At 34.5% G+C, this 17,716-nt stretch overlaps 1 protein-coding gene across 36 annotated transcripts in view; it reads left to right on the forward strand.

The window, feature by feature from the left end:
- The window catches only part of MPDZ (multiple PDZ domain crumbs cell polarity complex component), a 175,466-nt gene that overhangs the window by 23,314 nt on the left and 134,436 nt on the right, over positions 1-17,716 (forward strand). For 32 of the 36 annotated variants that reach the window (XR_015169573.1, XR_015169572.1, XM_086415111.1 and 29 more), the window contains 2 exons: positions 2,357-2,434; positions 4,610-4,776. Coding sequence is in view for 32 of the 36 variants with exons in the window: in XM_086415111.1 (XP_086271237.1) it covers positions 2,419-2,434; positions 4,610-4,776 (183 nt within the window). In the remaining 4 variants the exon portion in view is untranslated. Of the gene's footprint in view, positions 1-133; positions 279-2,356; positions 2,435-4,609; positions 4,777-17,716 lie in introns of those variants that run through there. The other 4 variants (XM_086415142.1, XM_086415112.1, XM_086415114.1 and 1 more) reach the window with 2 other exon arrangements.

The raw sequence follows: 17,716 nt of genomic DNA on the forward strand, positions 1-17,716 counted from the left end.
ATATAAACATTTATGATAAGGGTTTCTCTGAAAGAATAAGCAATTCTACTTCCACGTAACTGACTTTAGGTGAACTTTTGGATGCCAGGGTGTTTCACAATTGAGAACTACTTACTCTGTGCTTTCTCTGCAGACTCCTCATGAATCAGTGGGCCTCTGAATCCATAGGTCAACCTCCATCCCCCACCAAGCCATGACTACTATTTATCTTTTGAAGTTAATTTTTCATAGAGGAAAGAGCATAGAACTAAATTTTATTGTGCATACCAAGTAGTCATGTAAGTAATTGTATTCTTTCAAAACTTTATGAATACCATTCACTTGTAATTATAGATTCCAAGCTCAGAAAAGACAGATGAGTGACATAACAAGGGTGTAGAGCTAGTAAATGGTCAGGCTGAAATTTTAACTCAGGTCATCAGACTCTCTCGTCAATGCCCTTTCATTACCGTCACGCTTCCTCCGGGGCAGTTGCATTAACTACATGTTTGTAGTCCTGGACTTCCTGCTGTTGGGGTATCTTTCCATTTGTTTGTTTGTCAGAAGTTAATAATTTTTTGAGAGAGGACCTAATAATACTGTTTTATGAAGGATTCTTATATTGTCCTTTAAGATCTTCCTATATTTTTCCCTGTGAAACCATGCAAGGCTTGGCCTTGGAATGGTCATCTACATGTGATCAACATTAATCATAAAAACAGAGAGGTAGGTGTTTTGCAGTGAGCTGGAAATTTGTATGTTTATCTCACTTCTCATAACAAACCCAAAGAGTAAGTGTATTTTCTAGGAAACTGAGGTTCATATGATAGGCCCCTTGTTCAAGGCTGTATCACTCTTAATTTCACATTAGAGTCAATGCTCTTTTTTCTTAACTTTTTATCTTTCTGAGTTAAGTTTTCATAGGGGAAAGAGCATAGAATTAAATTTTATTGTGCATACCAAGCACTCATGTATATAATTTTACTTTTTCAAAACTTTATGAGATTTTCTAATACAAGTGTCAGTACTTGAGCTGTTTGACTATTTGAAATGGAGTCATTTTAAATTGTATATCCGACCTGGCTTAAGAAAGGTCAATAGGTATTATTCTCAGAGTTTACACAGAGCTAACCATCAATGGTCTGTGCATCTGCTCCTGCATACCAGATTCTTCTTTTTCTCCCAAAGGCATTCTTTCTCAAACAGGGGGTCAGCTTGTTCCTTCTCAGAGAAGTCCCCTGTCTCATCTTTTAGATGAAAAGTGAGGATCTCTGGTTCTGAATTCCTCTTCTCCATTGAAGGAATGACCCACTGACTTCTGATGACTGTGGGTTTTCTTCAAGGGGAAGGATCAGTATAACTTGGAGTCAGTTGTACAAAACTGTTGGACAGCAGAGATTCAGGATGAGCTAGTGATGTGGGTATTGTCAGAGACCTGCATCCCGTACTTGAAAGAGTTTAGATGAGTATAATCAGAGAAAGATGAGATCTGTGTGGGTTGAAGGAGTTTTTTTGAGTAGGGAAAAAGATTATTGACAGGAGGGTATTTTAAAAATGTAAAATATCTTTGGAATGTTGTGCTCTCCTTTATTCAGTTTTTCATCCATTGTTTAATATATCTTGCACTCACTCGCTGATTGAGCATCACAGTTCATTTCTTAATTGGTGTGTCTGAATTGTCTTCCCAGTTAAGACTAGGAGCATTCAACAGCAGGGTCATATCTTCTACTTTTTATCTTAAAAATATTTTTTTGCCTACAGAATTTCTTATTCAGAGCCTAGTAAGCTCCTTCCACTTTGGGTGAGGATCTGTAAGTGAATCCAGAGTTATAGTGGTCTCTGTTGAGGAGCTTTTAAGGAAATATTTTGGATACTTCCACCAACTTACTTGGGGCTTCCCACGTGGCTCAGTGGTAAAGAATCCGCCTGCCAATGCAAAAGATATGAGTTTGATCCCTGGTTTGGGAATATTCTCTGGAGGAGGAAATGGCAACCCTACCCCAAATATTCTTGCCTGGAGAATTCCATGGACAGAGAAGCCTGGTGGGCTACAGTCCATTGGGTCCCAAAGAGTCAGACATGACTGAGCAACTGAGCACCAACTTATTTAAAATAGATTTTATGCCTTTTACCTTATTATACAAATGCAATCTGTATACATTTATGCAAATCTTATTCAAATATAAGATAATTTTGAATAAATCCTAAAATGAATACTTTTTTTTTAACCTATACAGAAAACTATCTTAAGTTATCTCTACAATATCTTAATGGTCAGAGGAATCATAGTAGTATCAAGTGGTTTTTAAAATATTTAGTTTTAGAACATAACTTTAAAGTTGTAAAACATAACCATTTCATTTTCTTTTCTCCCTAGAGTTCCATTGTAGTCGTTGGTTTATAATCATTCTAAAGAAGAACACTGAAATTTGGAAAAAAATGTTAGAAACTATAGGTAAGACCTATTTCTTCCTGTTTTGATAATGATTTAAAATTCTTCCATTGGGATCTTTGAAATATGTTCTACATATTAAAATTCTGTCTATAATAATTTGGTTATTTTTTTTATCCACTATCATTGTACTAGGGCAATGTGTTTCGATATTTAGATGGTTTCATACGAAGTGTTATCAAATCACATCATTTATAAGCAAAAGTTAAAAGCATATGAAGTGTTCTACCAAATTTGGGTTTTAAGAAAGCTTAATGTAAACCCAGTTCCGATTTATGAACTCAGTTCTGGTTAAAGTTTGTTTCTGGATAGCACCAGAAGTATAACAGTATTTTTAATACTGAAGGTCATTGCCTGTGTCTTACTTTTACTTTACTCTTGGCAGGTTAAATAGTACTGAGCTTTTAAGTTTGTAAAACTGTTATAACAGTACCGAATAGGTTGACAAACTTGAGTGACAATTTATGGTAGTTTAATTTCTGCAGTAGATAATTTAGGTTGAAATAGCCAACAAATTTTCTAGACTTCTGTGTTGATCTTTTTTTTCCCCCCCACACTGTACTGCTCTTTAGTTTTAGAGAAGCTAGTTTATAGAACTGGTTTCAGATATGTCAGGTATGGAACATCCAGTCTGTCATGGTCCCTTATCTGACACTGCAGTCTTCACCTTTTCCTGGGAACGCTTTGGGTGTGATTATTGGAAGGTATTGGAAGGTATCTGTGATGCCTTGATGATCATGGCTGATACCTTGACACCTGCAGGTTTTGAGGAGTAGTGGGAAGTGGGTGGCAGGAAAGGAGGAACTGTTTTTGTGATCATGAGGATCATTACTGTTGACTTTTGTTCCTGGTACTATGACCATAATAAGAATGCATGGGTGCACATTTCCTATCACCTATTTTATACTAAAGTCACACAGAGTAAAGACTAATAGTTTACATAGGAAAGTTCCTCATAAGAAAGTGGACAGCAAAGGGGAAATACAGAATTATTTAAGCCATTACCTATAATCTTCATTTTGTAAGTTATTACTGAGTTGTACACCTTTCAAGAATTGATGTGAGAATTCATACTAGATTTATTTTTTGAGATACCATGGGAAATATGACCTAAAATCAGTTCTTAGGCATACCTTTATTACTGTTTGCTTTTAAAATTCTGCATATGAGTGTTTAACTTTGTGCATGAACTCATGGTCAGCATTAGTTAATATTTTAGTTTCTCCATTCCTGCATAATCATATTTTTGCTATCAAAAAATGTCTCTAGTGATAGTTCGCACTCTTTTATTACTATGATATGGCAAATATATTTTAATAGATATCGTCGAGAATATGTTAGGGCATATATCTTAGCAGTCTCCAGTATTTTTTAAAAATTGTAGCTTCACTTACATGGAAGGGAGAGAGGGAGTGAAAGTGGGATTTTGAGAGATGTTTTTAACTGTTATTTATGGTAGCATTGAACTGTCTAGAGTCTTGCATGTTGGATGTTAGGATTATTAAGGATGCCCTTATGGAAAATACTAACTTTGGCACCTTGGTACCTTACACAGGTGATTAATAAATAAATTGTATTCAGTTTTATGCTTATGTACGTATGCTATTTAACTTGGAGGTAAGACATTTCAAGCACTAAAAAATTGTGTTTTTGAAGGAATATGTGTTATTGTAATGTATTTTCAAGTAAATGCAAAAATATATAATGCATTGCCTCTTACTTAATACATGAAATTGTTATATTTTAACTGTTATACTTCATCAGTGACATTATTTACCTCTACTTATTAGTTATATTTCTAATTTTTCTTATATATACATTTTTAATAAAAAAGAAATAGCATTTATAAGATCACAGAATGTTTGGTTTTAATTAATTTTTATAAAAGTTGAAACAGCTGGTATTAGAAGCATGTCAGATATGCATCATCTGAATTTGTTTCCATCCTTAGTTAGTTGCATGTACCGTACACTATAACCAGTTGGCTGCTTTTAAACAAACTTTCTTATTAGAGGCTTCAAGGTTTGAAGAATGTATTTAGAGTGACATGTTTTAGTCCCTTCTTTTTTCCAAGTCAATTTTCATGTCTCCCAAGAAATAGTTTTAGAATTTCTATAAGCGTGGTTTGATGCCTGTCTTTTGAATCCTGTTACTGACTAACACTGCTCTTTGGTTTAGACAAAAATCGGGCCCTGCAGGCAGCAGAGCGCTTGCAGGCCAAGCTGCGGGAACGTGGGGATGCAGCAAATGAAGACAAACTGAACCTTCTCAAGTCAGTGCTGCAGAGCCCGCTCTTCAGCCAGATTCTGAACTTTCAGACTTCCATACAGCAGCTGAAAGACCAGGTAAGACATGGTGTGTATCCACAGGAGGCCTGCAGAGCATGGCATAGAGCTTGTAAAGTCTCCTGTTTTTTTCTGAAAGGCTGATTGTTGTATGTGTGAATTAATTGTTAATGAGGTCATTTAAACCTCCAAGTGAGACTTCATGTTCACTGTGGCTCCCCACTCGGCTGTGCCCTCAGTTATTTTCTTAATGGTCATGGCTGTATATTGTAAATGATATGACATTGTGTTGAAAGCTGTGGGAAAATGGAAGAATGAGTTCCTGCAGGAGAGGAAGATGATAAAAATATGTTTAGGGTGGATGGCTGTAGCTTGGTTTCCATCATCACTGTGACTCATGGTTCATGTGATTGTGCTTATTCAAATTCAGACATTCATCACACTTAGAAGATTTCAGATGAGCCTAGATTTGCATGTATAATCATGTATGTGAAGAAAGGAAATCACCTCTATGTTGACAATAGAAGGAATAATTACATTGTCATCAGTTAGAGGCATTGCAATTCTCACTTCTAAAAAGAGTGTAAGTAGCAATTGCTACCATGACAGCATCAGATGGTGATAAACATTAGGACTTCTAAATGTAACACAGTGTTTATTTCTGTAAAAATTATGAGCATTAAAAAGTCCTAGCGTTTATATTAAAATTGAAACATAATGCAATGACAGAATGAAAACTGAAGTCATATGGTCACTGAACTTACTTAATGTAATCACCATTTCTCAGGTTTTTTAAAAATGGTTTTTAAATGGTAGTTATCCTCACAAGGTTTGAAGTTAATCTAATTATGTCTTCAGTCCAAGTTAATTCTCATTCTGATGTTTTTAGCATTAATCTAATGGTTATGGCTAGCCAATATTCTGCCTTAAAAGTTTAACATGAAACCTGAAGATTAGTTTCATAATTCAGTTGAAGAACAGCTTCAATTAACAACAACAAAAACCCCAAAATCTGCCAAATGGAAAAAGAACAGTAGTAGCAATAGAGAAGGAATTTGTTAAATGTCATATAACTTCTTAATCTAGCTATTTTAATGACCCCCCCCAAATTAAGTACATAGATCAAGAAGAATCTTTAAAAATATTTCTCTCAAGTGAATTTGTACACACTAATTTTAAAAGTGATGATCATGAATTAAGAAAAAGAGGTGGATTCATTATATATAATTGTGTTTTTTTCCTTTGTAAATTATTGAAAAAATTGGTTTCAGGTACTCATTTTCAGAATGGATTGGCATTCTTTTGGAGAAACCAGTATTATGGATATTAGTATAATTATGGTATAGAAAATTACCTGGTTTTTAAACAATGTGAAGATGTTTTACAGATATCTTCTCCCCTTATTGTATTATGTGGAAATATGACTTGAATGAGAGGGAAAGCTGAAAGAAAAATTACTAGTGATTATGTTAGGAAATGCTGTTAGTCTAGTGAAGCAGCTGTCAAAATGTCCCTGCTATCTAGTCTTATGTAAGGGGAATAGCTTTTGTACTTGACAGGTCTGCTGAAAGGAGGGAAGAAAAAGGACTGCTTGTTGTTGAGCTTGTTTTACCCTTTCCAAATGGAACTAGGATATGGGATCTGAAACTATTTGGGGCCCATGTAATTCAACCTAAAACTTCTTTGGAAATTATTGAGGATAATATCATGGAGCCTCGTAGTCTAGGACTACGGACAGTATGATCTCATTTTATTAATGACAAATGCTGTTATACAGTTGACCCTTGAATAACCTGGGTTTGAACTGTACAAACTTGTATTTTCTCTTCCTTATGATGTTTTTGATAACATTTTCTTTTCTCTAGCTTGCTTTATTATAAGAATATGGTATATAATATATATAACATACAAAATATGTGTTAATTGACTATGTTATAGGTGAGACTATAGTCAGTAGTAGGCTATTAGTAGTTAACTTTTGGAGGAGTCAAAGCTATAATACTTGGATTTTTGACTGCATCGTAATTGATGTCTCACCCCACTCCTCGCCCCTGTGTTGTGCAGGGGTCAACTGTATTTCAAGGCTGTGATGTTCGTGAATTATGTAGGTGTGTTTGACATGACTTTCCTGTTTTTGGCTCATTGGTCACCTCTTCAAATAGTGAAAGGGACCGTGGAAACTATCTGTTCATCCCCCTGCTGATTATAACAGATTAGTTTACAGAGTAGAGCCAGAGGTGGAACTTGGACTTCTTGGCTCCCAAGGCGCAGTCCTTTCCCATGTTTGACCCTGAAGCTTGTCTCACATCTCCCCCAGACCAAGGTTAACAGTGCCTGGATGCCATGAGTTTAGTGTCTGTTGAAACCATAGATAACGTCCCACAGTTTTTGTACTCTTCACTTTACTCTCCATTCTTTACCAGTTCAAAATCATTTATTTTTTTCCCTTGCCTGACTAGAGAAAATTTTCAAAAACTTGTAATATTTTCTGTTTTAAAGTTAAACGTATATATTCTAAGTGTTATCATGTTAGATTTAAATTTTCTATATCATTTACCAACTGCTAATTTATTATTATTTGTAATTTAATATTTAAGTAGTGCATCTAAGGAGTGAGTAGCTATACAAATCTGATGAATGGCCAACTTTTATTTATTATCTTTCACCTAAATTACATTTTCAAGTATTTAATTTTATATGCATGATAGGAGCAAGTTACTATCTCTGTCTCTTTTAGTATTACTGTAAAGTTTGACCCCTTTAATTTTTCTCTGCCATCATTCTGCCTTTTAAAAGCAAAGGGAGTGAATAATTGAAAAGCCCAAGGTATATTCACCATATGGGGAACATGATCATATTGTTGTATTAATGACAGATGTTAACATGCCTTGTTGAATTAAACCTACTATTTTTTTCCCCTTTTCATTACTTCTTTTCAGTAATGTTTGATTTTTCCAATTTGCTTCTTCAGTATTAAGACAGCCCTTAGAAATCAAACTGTTTCCCTTTGGCAAATTAAACACTTGACAGGTGTGTAACTGAGAGGGCAAAAAAGCCATGCCCTGAAGGGATGTGCTATTTAAATATTGTCAAAAATATTAACAGGTCTGAGAGTATAATTGATGCCTCTGGTTAACTCTGCCACATTGTGTATTGTTCTAACCACCAGCTAAAAGGATGTGTGCTGTTAAACCTGAATAATCTCTAATAGCTCCAGTTCATTTCCTATTGCATGATCCTGTTTAAGTGAAGGGGGGTGGATAACTGTGACTTTGTGTCAATGATCTGTCAAATGCAAATTCTCAAGTAGTGTCCTCTCTGTCACCTAGTCATCCAGGCTAATAACTGCAGGGCTTAATGCATATTCATGACAAAAATCCAGCTATTGTGGAGGAAATAAACACGTTAGCAATTTAATAATAGAAACTTGTCAGACGAGAGGATATTGGATTAGCATATTTATTCTGTAACGTTTGTCCAACCCAATATAGGTGGATGCTACTTTCCTGATTAATTAATTGCCTTGCCTTCTGAAATGACTAAGGGTACTAAGTTAAATCGGAAAACTGTGAATTAGAATTATTAACTTTATTAGAAAGGACTGATACTTAAAATTGTCATTGCTAAGATTTTTTTAAAATTATGGTTACAGAGACCAATTCTAACACTGAAGAAATGATGTGGATATCAGGGTTACAAAAGCTGCTGATCTGGAAAATTAGCCTTGGGGCACAGTATTCTGGAGGTTTCTCCTTGTCAGGGATTTCCAGCCTTTTTGGAGTATGGCACTCCTTATTTTGTTGTTGTTTGATTTCCAGGTTCCTGGTTTGTTCACCTTTCTCACAGGGAAGTGTTGGCTTACCTATATATCATCTAGATGCATATGTGTATATATATAAAAAATTAAGCCAGATTTTTCTAGGTTTTTATTTGGAAATTTTATGAAATTTCTTGGAATTATTGGAGAGACATTGATTTAACTTAAAACAAGTATTGGAAATTATTCTTCAGTGTTGATTAGAGTAATTCAGTCCTTTTTCATTTTTATTCTCGAAAAATATGGTCTTCACGGTATAAAAGTCATGGTTTTATATTTCTGTGTTTCTAAGTTTTATCTTTTCACATTCTGAAAAAAGTTTGGGACAACTCCTGAGGGCAAAACATCCTAATAGATGGTGCAAATGTAAATCTAAATAAAGATCAAATAAAAATATTAGAGAACTAGATATACCAAGTCTCTTGGGTGGCTAAAATTGAGTATATAATTTAATTCTCATTTCCCAGGACAAAGGCAAAAAAGAACCAGATGATTGTATATTGCTCAATATGAGACATCATTCAATAAACCAAATTTCCCCTTGGCAGTGGGAAGGGTATGGGAGCTCATGTTTTTTTTTTTTTTTTTTTTAGTAGAAAGCTCATAATCATTTAGTAATAAACCTTTGTTGAACACTTAAATAAAAATGCAATGAATAAGTAAGATGGAGATTCTTACCTATCTAGAGGGAAAGAACATATATAATCTTATGTCATTAAATAGAAAAACAAGCTAAGTGGTATAAAAGGAAGAGGGAGGAAGAAATTACTAACTTTGACTAGAGGAAAACTTCACATTGGAGGTGACATCGAAGATGGGTTTTGAAAAATGAGTAGAAGTTTTCTGTAGAGATAGAGGGAATTATTTCAGGTAATGGGAAGAGTGTTTGAAAATGTAGAGCTGTTCTCAGTTCAGGGTTACTGTACACTTTCTCTCCAGGGGACACTGAACAGTGTGTGGAGACACTTTAGATGATCGCACTTGTGGGTTGGAGGGGTGGGACAACGCTAGAGGCGTGTAATATATGGAGTCCCGGGATGCTGCTCCACATCCTCAATATAGAGGACAGCCCCTCAAACAGGGAATTGCTGGGTTTAGAGAGTCTTCAGTTCTGAGGTTGACAAATCTTGACAGAGAGTCGAGGATATACCTGTGTTATCAGAGAAATAGGGTATGGGAGGCTATTGACAGAAGAGGAAACTTTGGAGCCAGACTGTGAAGGCTTTAGTAAGGTTTTCTGTTTTTCTCTTTCTGTTTTTTATCATCATTGCTCTTTTGCACTCAGCTTTCCATATCATTTTTTTTTGTAACAAGTTGAAGTTGTATCAACTTTATCTCTTAAGGTGCTATTTAATACAATATTTTTTTTTCTGTTTATGTTGCTTTATTACAACAAAAACAAAATATTGTATTTAATACAATATTTTAACAATTATTTATTTTTATTTCTGCACATTTTAAAGACTGTAGTAAAAAACATACCACATAAAGGTGCTATTTATTTTTTTTATTTTTTTTTAAAGGTGCTATTTAATACAATATTTTAACAATTATTTATTTTTATTTCTGTACATTTTAAAGACTGTGGTAAAAAACATACCACATAAAATGAAGGTAAAGGTTTTAATGACATTTTGATGGATAAGACCCTCACATATAATTGTAAAATACATGAATCATTCTTCAAAGGGCTATTTCTTTCATCTTTTGAAGTCTGAAATACACTAAGGATACACACTAATTTAGTAATGACTTTTCTGCTAAAGCATGCATGAGATAATGTACCCCATGTATATTTTTCTGATCCTCTGTCTTAAAACAAAAGCACACTTTATAGAACCTAGAGAAGCAGGCAGTCAGTGTGTACTTCAGAGTTTTATGTCTGTGTTAGTTGCTTAGTTGTATCCAACTCTTTACCACCCCATGGACTGTAGCCCACCAATCTCCTCTGTCCATGGAATTCTCCAGGCAAGAATACTGAAGTAGGTTGCCATTCCCTTCTCCAGGGGATCTTCCTGATCTAGGTATCGAACCTGGGTCCTGCACTGCAGGCAGATTTTTTACTGTCTGAACCACCAGGCACTGACAGTAAACTTCAGAAGGTCACTTTCAAATACCTGACATCAGCAGAGGGTATTAGATGGAACATCACCATGCTGGGGCCTGCCCAAAGAGCCACTCTTCTGTATTTGTAGGACCGATAAATCAAGTTCATGGCCAAAGTGTTGAGGTATGCTGCTTTTAAGCAGTAATATCAACACCTCTGACATCTTGCATTTATGATTTTTAGATTGATGAAAAGTTGAAAATTTTGATAATTGAGCACTTGCTTGCTCTGTTTTGACTTAGGTAATTAATAAACACCCACTATTTTGTGTAATTCTTGTCTCAAAGAGCAGAAATGCCTGTGTTTCCTCAGCCTGATTTATTAACTATATAAAAGATGAAAATGTAACCCTGTGTTGATGGTTTCTAATTTGAGACTGAAATGAAGATGATTCATCTGTAAGCTTGCTGTCAGGAAAAGGGAAATGACTACTGTCTCTCAAGAATGCTTAGGTTAAATTATGACTTGGTGTGAAGGGAGGGGAATGGAGAGAAAGAATATATGCCTCAACCTATTAACAAGAATTATCTAGAAGTCAAATAGAATTCTTCCCAGTTGATGTTGCCTGTGAGAATTAAAAAATATTTTTCTTACCCTTAAAATGGTTTTACTTTTATGATTGAGCATTACAGCAGCCAAACAGAAAGTGTCTGTAAGACTTCAATGTACATTATCTAGGAGAAGTTACGAGAAGAGTTGAGTCTCATGTTTTTGCATTTACCATAAAGTTTATTTACTGTCAGAATTTCAAATACTTTATTTTTGGTACAATAACAGCTTTTAAATGTTTGTTCCTTTAACTAAAAGTTTGTAAATATAGAGCCTTTGAAGGGACTAAAATTCTTGTTTTATCCTGGGCAAGAAGGCAATGTTCAAGCTTTTTATACAGTGCTGGATTAAAATGCAACACCATCTTGCCATTGAGTATGCATGTGTGTCTAAAACAGCAAATGGTGCTAATTGTATGGTGTTTTTGTGACAAAGTTAAATGGTCTTCGGAGAAGAGGGAAAAAAAAAAAGAAATTTACTGAGTATAATCTAAATCAGTTTTTTAACCCACAAATTTAGAACAATAGAGGTTGATTTGCATTTGAAGTATGGCAACAGTAAGAACCATTCCTTTTAGGAAACCCTTGTGTGCTATGGACTCTGTCTCATTTATTCAGTCCATCAGTTTTTTGAGGTGGGGTTTCTCCGCACTTTGTCCAGTGAGGAAATAGGGGCTAAGAGAGATTATATAACTTTATCTGGACCATACAGTTATTCGTTGGTAGATTTAGGGGAAGAATCTAGGTCTGTGTGACTCTGAAGCCAATATTTTTTTTTTCCTTCTAATTTACACTTTTTCTAAGTCCTTAGTTCTATAACATAAAGGAAAAAATAGGTTTAAAAAAAACAGTTAATAGCAATCATAAAGAGAAATGAATTTAAATTAAGTCTTTTGTAAATTCAAATGTATTAAAATTTGCTGTTTCCCTTGAATTATCTCTCCTAAATTTTAATCAGAAATCTTTTTAAATATAAACCAGAAGTTTCATTCTCCTTTTATTTATAATTAGGCAAACTTCTAAAGTAAATGGACTGGGTAGAGTAATAGTAAGATGGAGAGCCAGCATGGTAAAGTAACATCAGTTTTCATGTGCCCATTTTCATATATTTATACTTGTCTAGAGGGTTTTATTTTTATTTTTCTCTAAGCAGACTGTGAACAGTGAATCAATTTTATCTTCTAGAAATGTGGGACTGGTAGAAAAAACACTGCAAACATTCTAACATGTCATTTGTCTAAATTTTTAATTTCTAAAATTTGTGGTGACATTCAAAATAAAGTTAATTTTTATACCTTTGCCCCTTTACTGTAGAAAATTCCAGCATACTTTGATAAGAATATTATTTTTGGTCAAGCTACATTCTTTACACTCTTTTTCTTTGGAAATTTTGTTCAGAAAGCACAGAAGTGTTGAGATTTAAATAAAGGAAAGACATTCTGTAAATACACATCAACACACATGCCTAGACTAGTGGTGTATATGCTGCGCGCCACTGCGCCATTTGTTCTTAACAAGCACGAGAAGGGGCTGAAGAATTCATTTGTTTGGAGGTTTGTTTGGAATCCATTTCCCACTTTTGGGATAAAATCCATGACACGTTCATCTTTGAATACCTTGTCCCTAACATGACACTTAACTCAGACTCAGTAAACAATTAATGGTTACATGAATGTTCTTGAATATTCAGAACTGTTGCGCATTAATAATTTGTCTTTCCTTGCTAGATAACTAGTTTTTTATATCAATAAACTAGCCACATAACTACAGTTACTTTGAAGACCCCTCATTTTTCTCTTAGGAACCATATTAAATAGATACATCACTCATCATTCATCATCATCATAATTCACTTGGAAGGAGTTCTTACTGCGTGCCAGGAGCTCTTCCGTGTTTCCTCATTACGACAATACTATAAAGCAGAGGATAATATTTTCCTCGTTTTACAGAGGGGTGATGGAAGCACAGAGAGGTTAGGTGAGGGAGCTGGTATTTGAATGCAGGCAAGCTGACTCCAGAGCTCAGGTCTTAATCATAAAACTCTGTTGCTTTTGGTTTCACTGTCCTTGTAAACAGTATAATGAACATAATTTAAGGAATTCCTGGTTATCTCGAGGCCTTCGTTTTGATTATCTGCTCTCACATGCTGGCAGTGTTGTAGTGTTGTTCAGAGACCGACAATGATCTTAACCATGAGTTTATTTGTTTAAATGAAAAAAATATATATTAATCTTGACTGAGCCCTTTTTTGCTCCTCCTTTAGTTGTAAAATGGGAGCTAAATAGCATGGATTTTAAAAATGGAAGGCCTAAGCCCAGTGTTTACCAAGAGCTCAGTAAATACCCGTTCTCTGTTTATTGCTTCCTCTTCTGTGGAGATTTAATGTTCTAAGGCCGTGGCTCTCAGTTTCCTCTCATGACCCCATTACATTCTTAAACGTTTCTGAGGACCTCAAAGAGCTTTTATTTCTGTGGTTTTATCCATCAATATTTATATCAGGTTAGACATTAAAATTGAGAACTTTTGTAAATATTTACTTAGTAGTACATAAAAAATAACAGTAATAAGCCCATTACATGTAAAAGTTGGTGAAAAGAGTGGCATTGTTTTACATTTTTGCATTTTTCTTTAACATGGCTCAGTAGAAGATATCGGATTCTCATATCTGCTTCTGGATTTGATCTGTTTGGATTTGTTGTTTTAGTTTATGAACATGAGAAAATCTGGCTTCACACAAGTATGTAGACGGAAAAGGAGAGGGGTGTATATAGCCTTCAGATAATTGTGGTTAGTTATCCTTATTTGATAGGGCACCAGTCTCTTGTTAGTTTCTTAGAGGCTAGTTGCAGTGTGGAATCTGAAACCAAAACAGGGAATACTTCCCTGTGCTTTGAATTTTTACTTTCATTACCCATGCATAATTTTATATTACATTGGTCATTTGGAAAATTTGAAAAATAGAAAAATTGCACTTCACCTTTCATTACATAGTATCAGAAAATTAGACTTGCTGGTATTGCTTCTGATCTTATCAATAGAGTCTTTAAATTATGGAAAAGTGTCAAGCCCAGGTTGGCAGATGCAAGTTTTTCAAAATTCTTAATTTTTACTTGAAAGCTCAAATTTTACTACTGGCAACAATTACTGTCAGTTGTTTTCTTTGAAGTGTCAGGCATACTTTATTTTTGAGAAAGTGTCTGCCATATAACCAAAGTCTGTATAATCAGTTTTTGGATTTAAGTCATTTTTCACGTAATACAGTGCCGATGAAAAAAATAACCTAGTTTAGCTTGCAACTCAAACAATAGTGCTTTTCTTGTGACGATTGCATTTTTAATATATGAGAAGTACTTCATATTTACTTACCACTTTGAATCACAGAATTTTAAAAGACATACTTTTAAGAGTCAATATTGAATAAAATTAATAGTTTTTACTACTACTACTTTACTACTGATTTACTTTTGAATCACACACACAAAAAAGGACTTTTGTATGTGATTCTGTGGTAGGGGAATAGACTTGTTCTTGCGAAGAGGAGCTGAAAATGATTTGTTGCCCTTTTTTTTCACAGCCTTCCACAGACACCTCTTTTATTACTGTCCCATCCCCTAGAGCCGAATGTCTTGAACATTTCAGGTGCTGAATAAGTATTCCAATGAAAGAAAGGAAGGTCTCATAGAAAATGTAAAATTATACACTGTTTTGTCTTAAAGCCCCACTCGCCGCAAGCCCCTTTCCTTCCTTAAAACTCGCTGCTCCATTTTGTAACTTGTTTAGTTCAGGAACTGTGAGCTACTTTATGTCCAAAATAGTCTCGTCACATTAAGCAAATCTGCTTTGAACATGCAATTCAATTTCTTTAATTAGCTTTAAAAATAAGGATCATTAAATCAGAGTGCCACCATCAATTACTGTGCTAGGGTTTGCCTGTTCAATAATGCATCAGAGTTGTGCTCTACTCAGTATTTCTCTGAAAGATTTATGGAAAAGGAGACCTCCCCTCTCTTGGTTCCAAACTTGAAATAGAGTTTTATTATATATAAAATTTTTTTCCTATTCTGCCATTTTAGGTGCTGTATTTCATTGAATACTATCAGGATTCTATCCCTCTTTGCAGTTCATATTTGGGATCAGTTCCAGAGAGTGTTTTACAGCATTTTTGTAAATTCACAAGAAAATAAGCACTTTTCTTGCTCTGCATGAAGAAAAGACAAGGTGTGGAATACAAAAAAAAAAAAAAAGTCCGCAGTTCTGTGAGGTGCACCTGTTATGGCAAAATCCTCAGAGTGAGCCTTGCTTCTTATTTTTCACTATGTTGAGGAGTAACAAACAGAAAATTGGAGAATTGAACTAGCAATATATATTTATAAATTTGTTTAAAATCTAACTAAAACTGGGGTTGTAAAAGCAGTAGTCATTTTTCTTACTTAATTTAAATAATATATTTTAGCTTGTAAATGATAGAAATATAATATTTATCAAATGTATATAAGTGTTTGGGTGATTTTATTCTCATTGCTGTACTATGAATTCAGATTAAGTCAAAATAACAGGACCACAAATTAGGTTTGGATGATTTATATAGTAATGCTTTGGGAAATTCAGTTTGATCCTAAGCAATCATGTTCATAGACAATTACACAAGTATTTCTGGAAAGATTTATGTTTGCCATTAAATAGAGCTAGTAATGTTAACTTCTTTTCAGTTAACAGCCTAAAAGGGATAGATAAAAAGTAAGAAGTCAGTATTCAGCATTTTGAAGCTGTTTTAGTTAAATGAATTTATTTGAAAATTTTCTGTTGATCTTTTTGACTATTTTTGGAATGATGTTTATTTTGAAGAATAGTATATTTATTATTGAAAACATAATAAAAAGCAGTTTATAATTTAAAAATCTTACAAGTATATCAGCCTTGTAGTAGGGTGGGTCAAATACCTTAGTATAAAAGTATAAGATAGTGTAATGATTGTTTTTCTTCTAATTTGATGTGCAATTAAATGATACGAGTGTTAAAAATTTATAACCTTTAAGGAACAAATTTAGATGTGCTTCAGCAGTTAAGACATGTTTGCTGAGGATTCATCTTGACTTGAGCACTTGTAAAAATTTATTTTGGGAATGGGAATTAGCCTCTTGAATCTATATCAAGCCTGTGGAAGGTAATCTATCACAGTAATAGACTAAACTTCATCTTCAGATCCATTTCTTCATTTTCCTTTGTTTATGGTGAATTTTAGATAACTGAACTTTCAGTTTCTGTCAGAAAAGATTTAGCTCGATACATAGAGGTTATTCCTAACCCCCCCATTTAGGAGAAGTGTGTATCATTCACACTTCTTTTTTTGTTGTATCATTGAAATGTATCGTTCATTGGGGCACCCCCAGGTTCTCTGCTCTGATTGTAAAACTTACTTGTAAACTTAAAAATATTAAGCAAGAACATACTCAGTACAATCAAAGGAAAATTGCATAGCTCAAGGATTTTTCACAAATTGAATGTAGAAGTATGACCCTTTCCATAAATCACAGTGTAGAAAATTACCAGCACTCTATAATACTCTCTGTTCCCGCAGTCAGTCCTAACAATCCCAAAGGAATCACCTATTTTTTCCAGATGATTTGAGTTATGTTGACATATATTCTGATGCTGGGAGGGATTGAGGGCAGGAGGAGAAGGGGATGACAGAGGATGAGATGGCTGGATGGCATCACTGACTTGATGGACATGAGTCTGAGTGAACTCCAGGAGTTGGTGATGGACACGGAGGCCTGGCGTGCTGCGATTCATGGGGTCGGACACGACTGAGTGACTGAACCGAATGACTGACATATATTGTTGTATAAGTTTAAGATGTACAACGTGATATTTGAGATATTTGATACATGTATACATTGCAAAATGATTATCAACAGTAAGGCCAGTTAATACATCTGTCCCTTCACATAATTAACCATTTATATGTTTATGTGCTGAAAACTTTAAAAATCGACTGTCTTATTAGCTTTCAAGTATATAATACAGATTATTAACTGTAGCCATCATTGCTGTACGTTAGATCCTAGAATTTATTCATTTCTTACCTGAAAGTTTGTGCCCTTTTGACCAACGTTTCCCCATTTCCCATACCCTGCGGTCCCTAGTAACCACCAGTCTACTCTTTGTTTCTATGAGTTTGGCTTTTTTAGATTCCACATGTAAGTCAGATCATACACTGTTTTGACTTCCATCCCATAGATAAGTATTTGAATTTTATATATTAGAGTCTGAGTATATATACTTTTGTACATGGCGTCTTTGTCTTTGCTTAGTGTCTGTGAGATTCATTATCTTGTTCTTTGTAGCTGTCTTTCATTTTTCATTGCATGAGTACACTGGAATATATTTTTCCTTTCTTCTGTTGACTGTGAAAGAAAGTGAAAGTGAAAGTTGCTTAGTCGTGTCCGACTCTTTGTGACACTATGGACTGTAGAGTCCATGGAATTCTCCAGGCCAGAATACTGGAGTGGGTAGCCTTTCCCTTCT

Source organism: Bos grunniens, chromosome 8 (genome assembly GCF_055505025.1).
Source record: "Bos grunniens cultivar Pamir isolate PY7600 chromosome 8, Bosgru_T2T1.0, whole genome shotgun sequence".
NCBI lineage: Eukaryota > Metazoa > Chordata > Mammalia > Artiodactyla > Bovidae > Bos > Bos grunniens.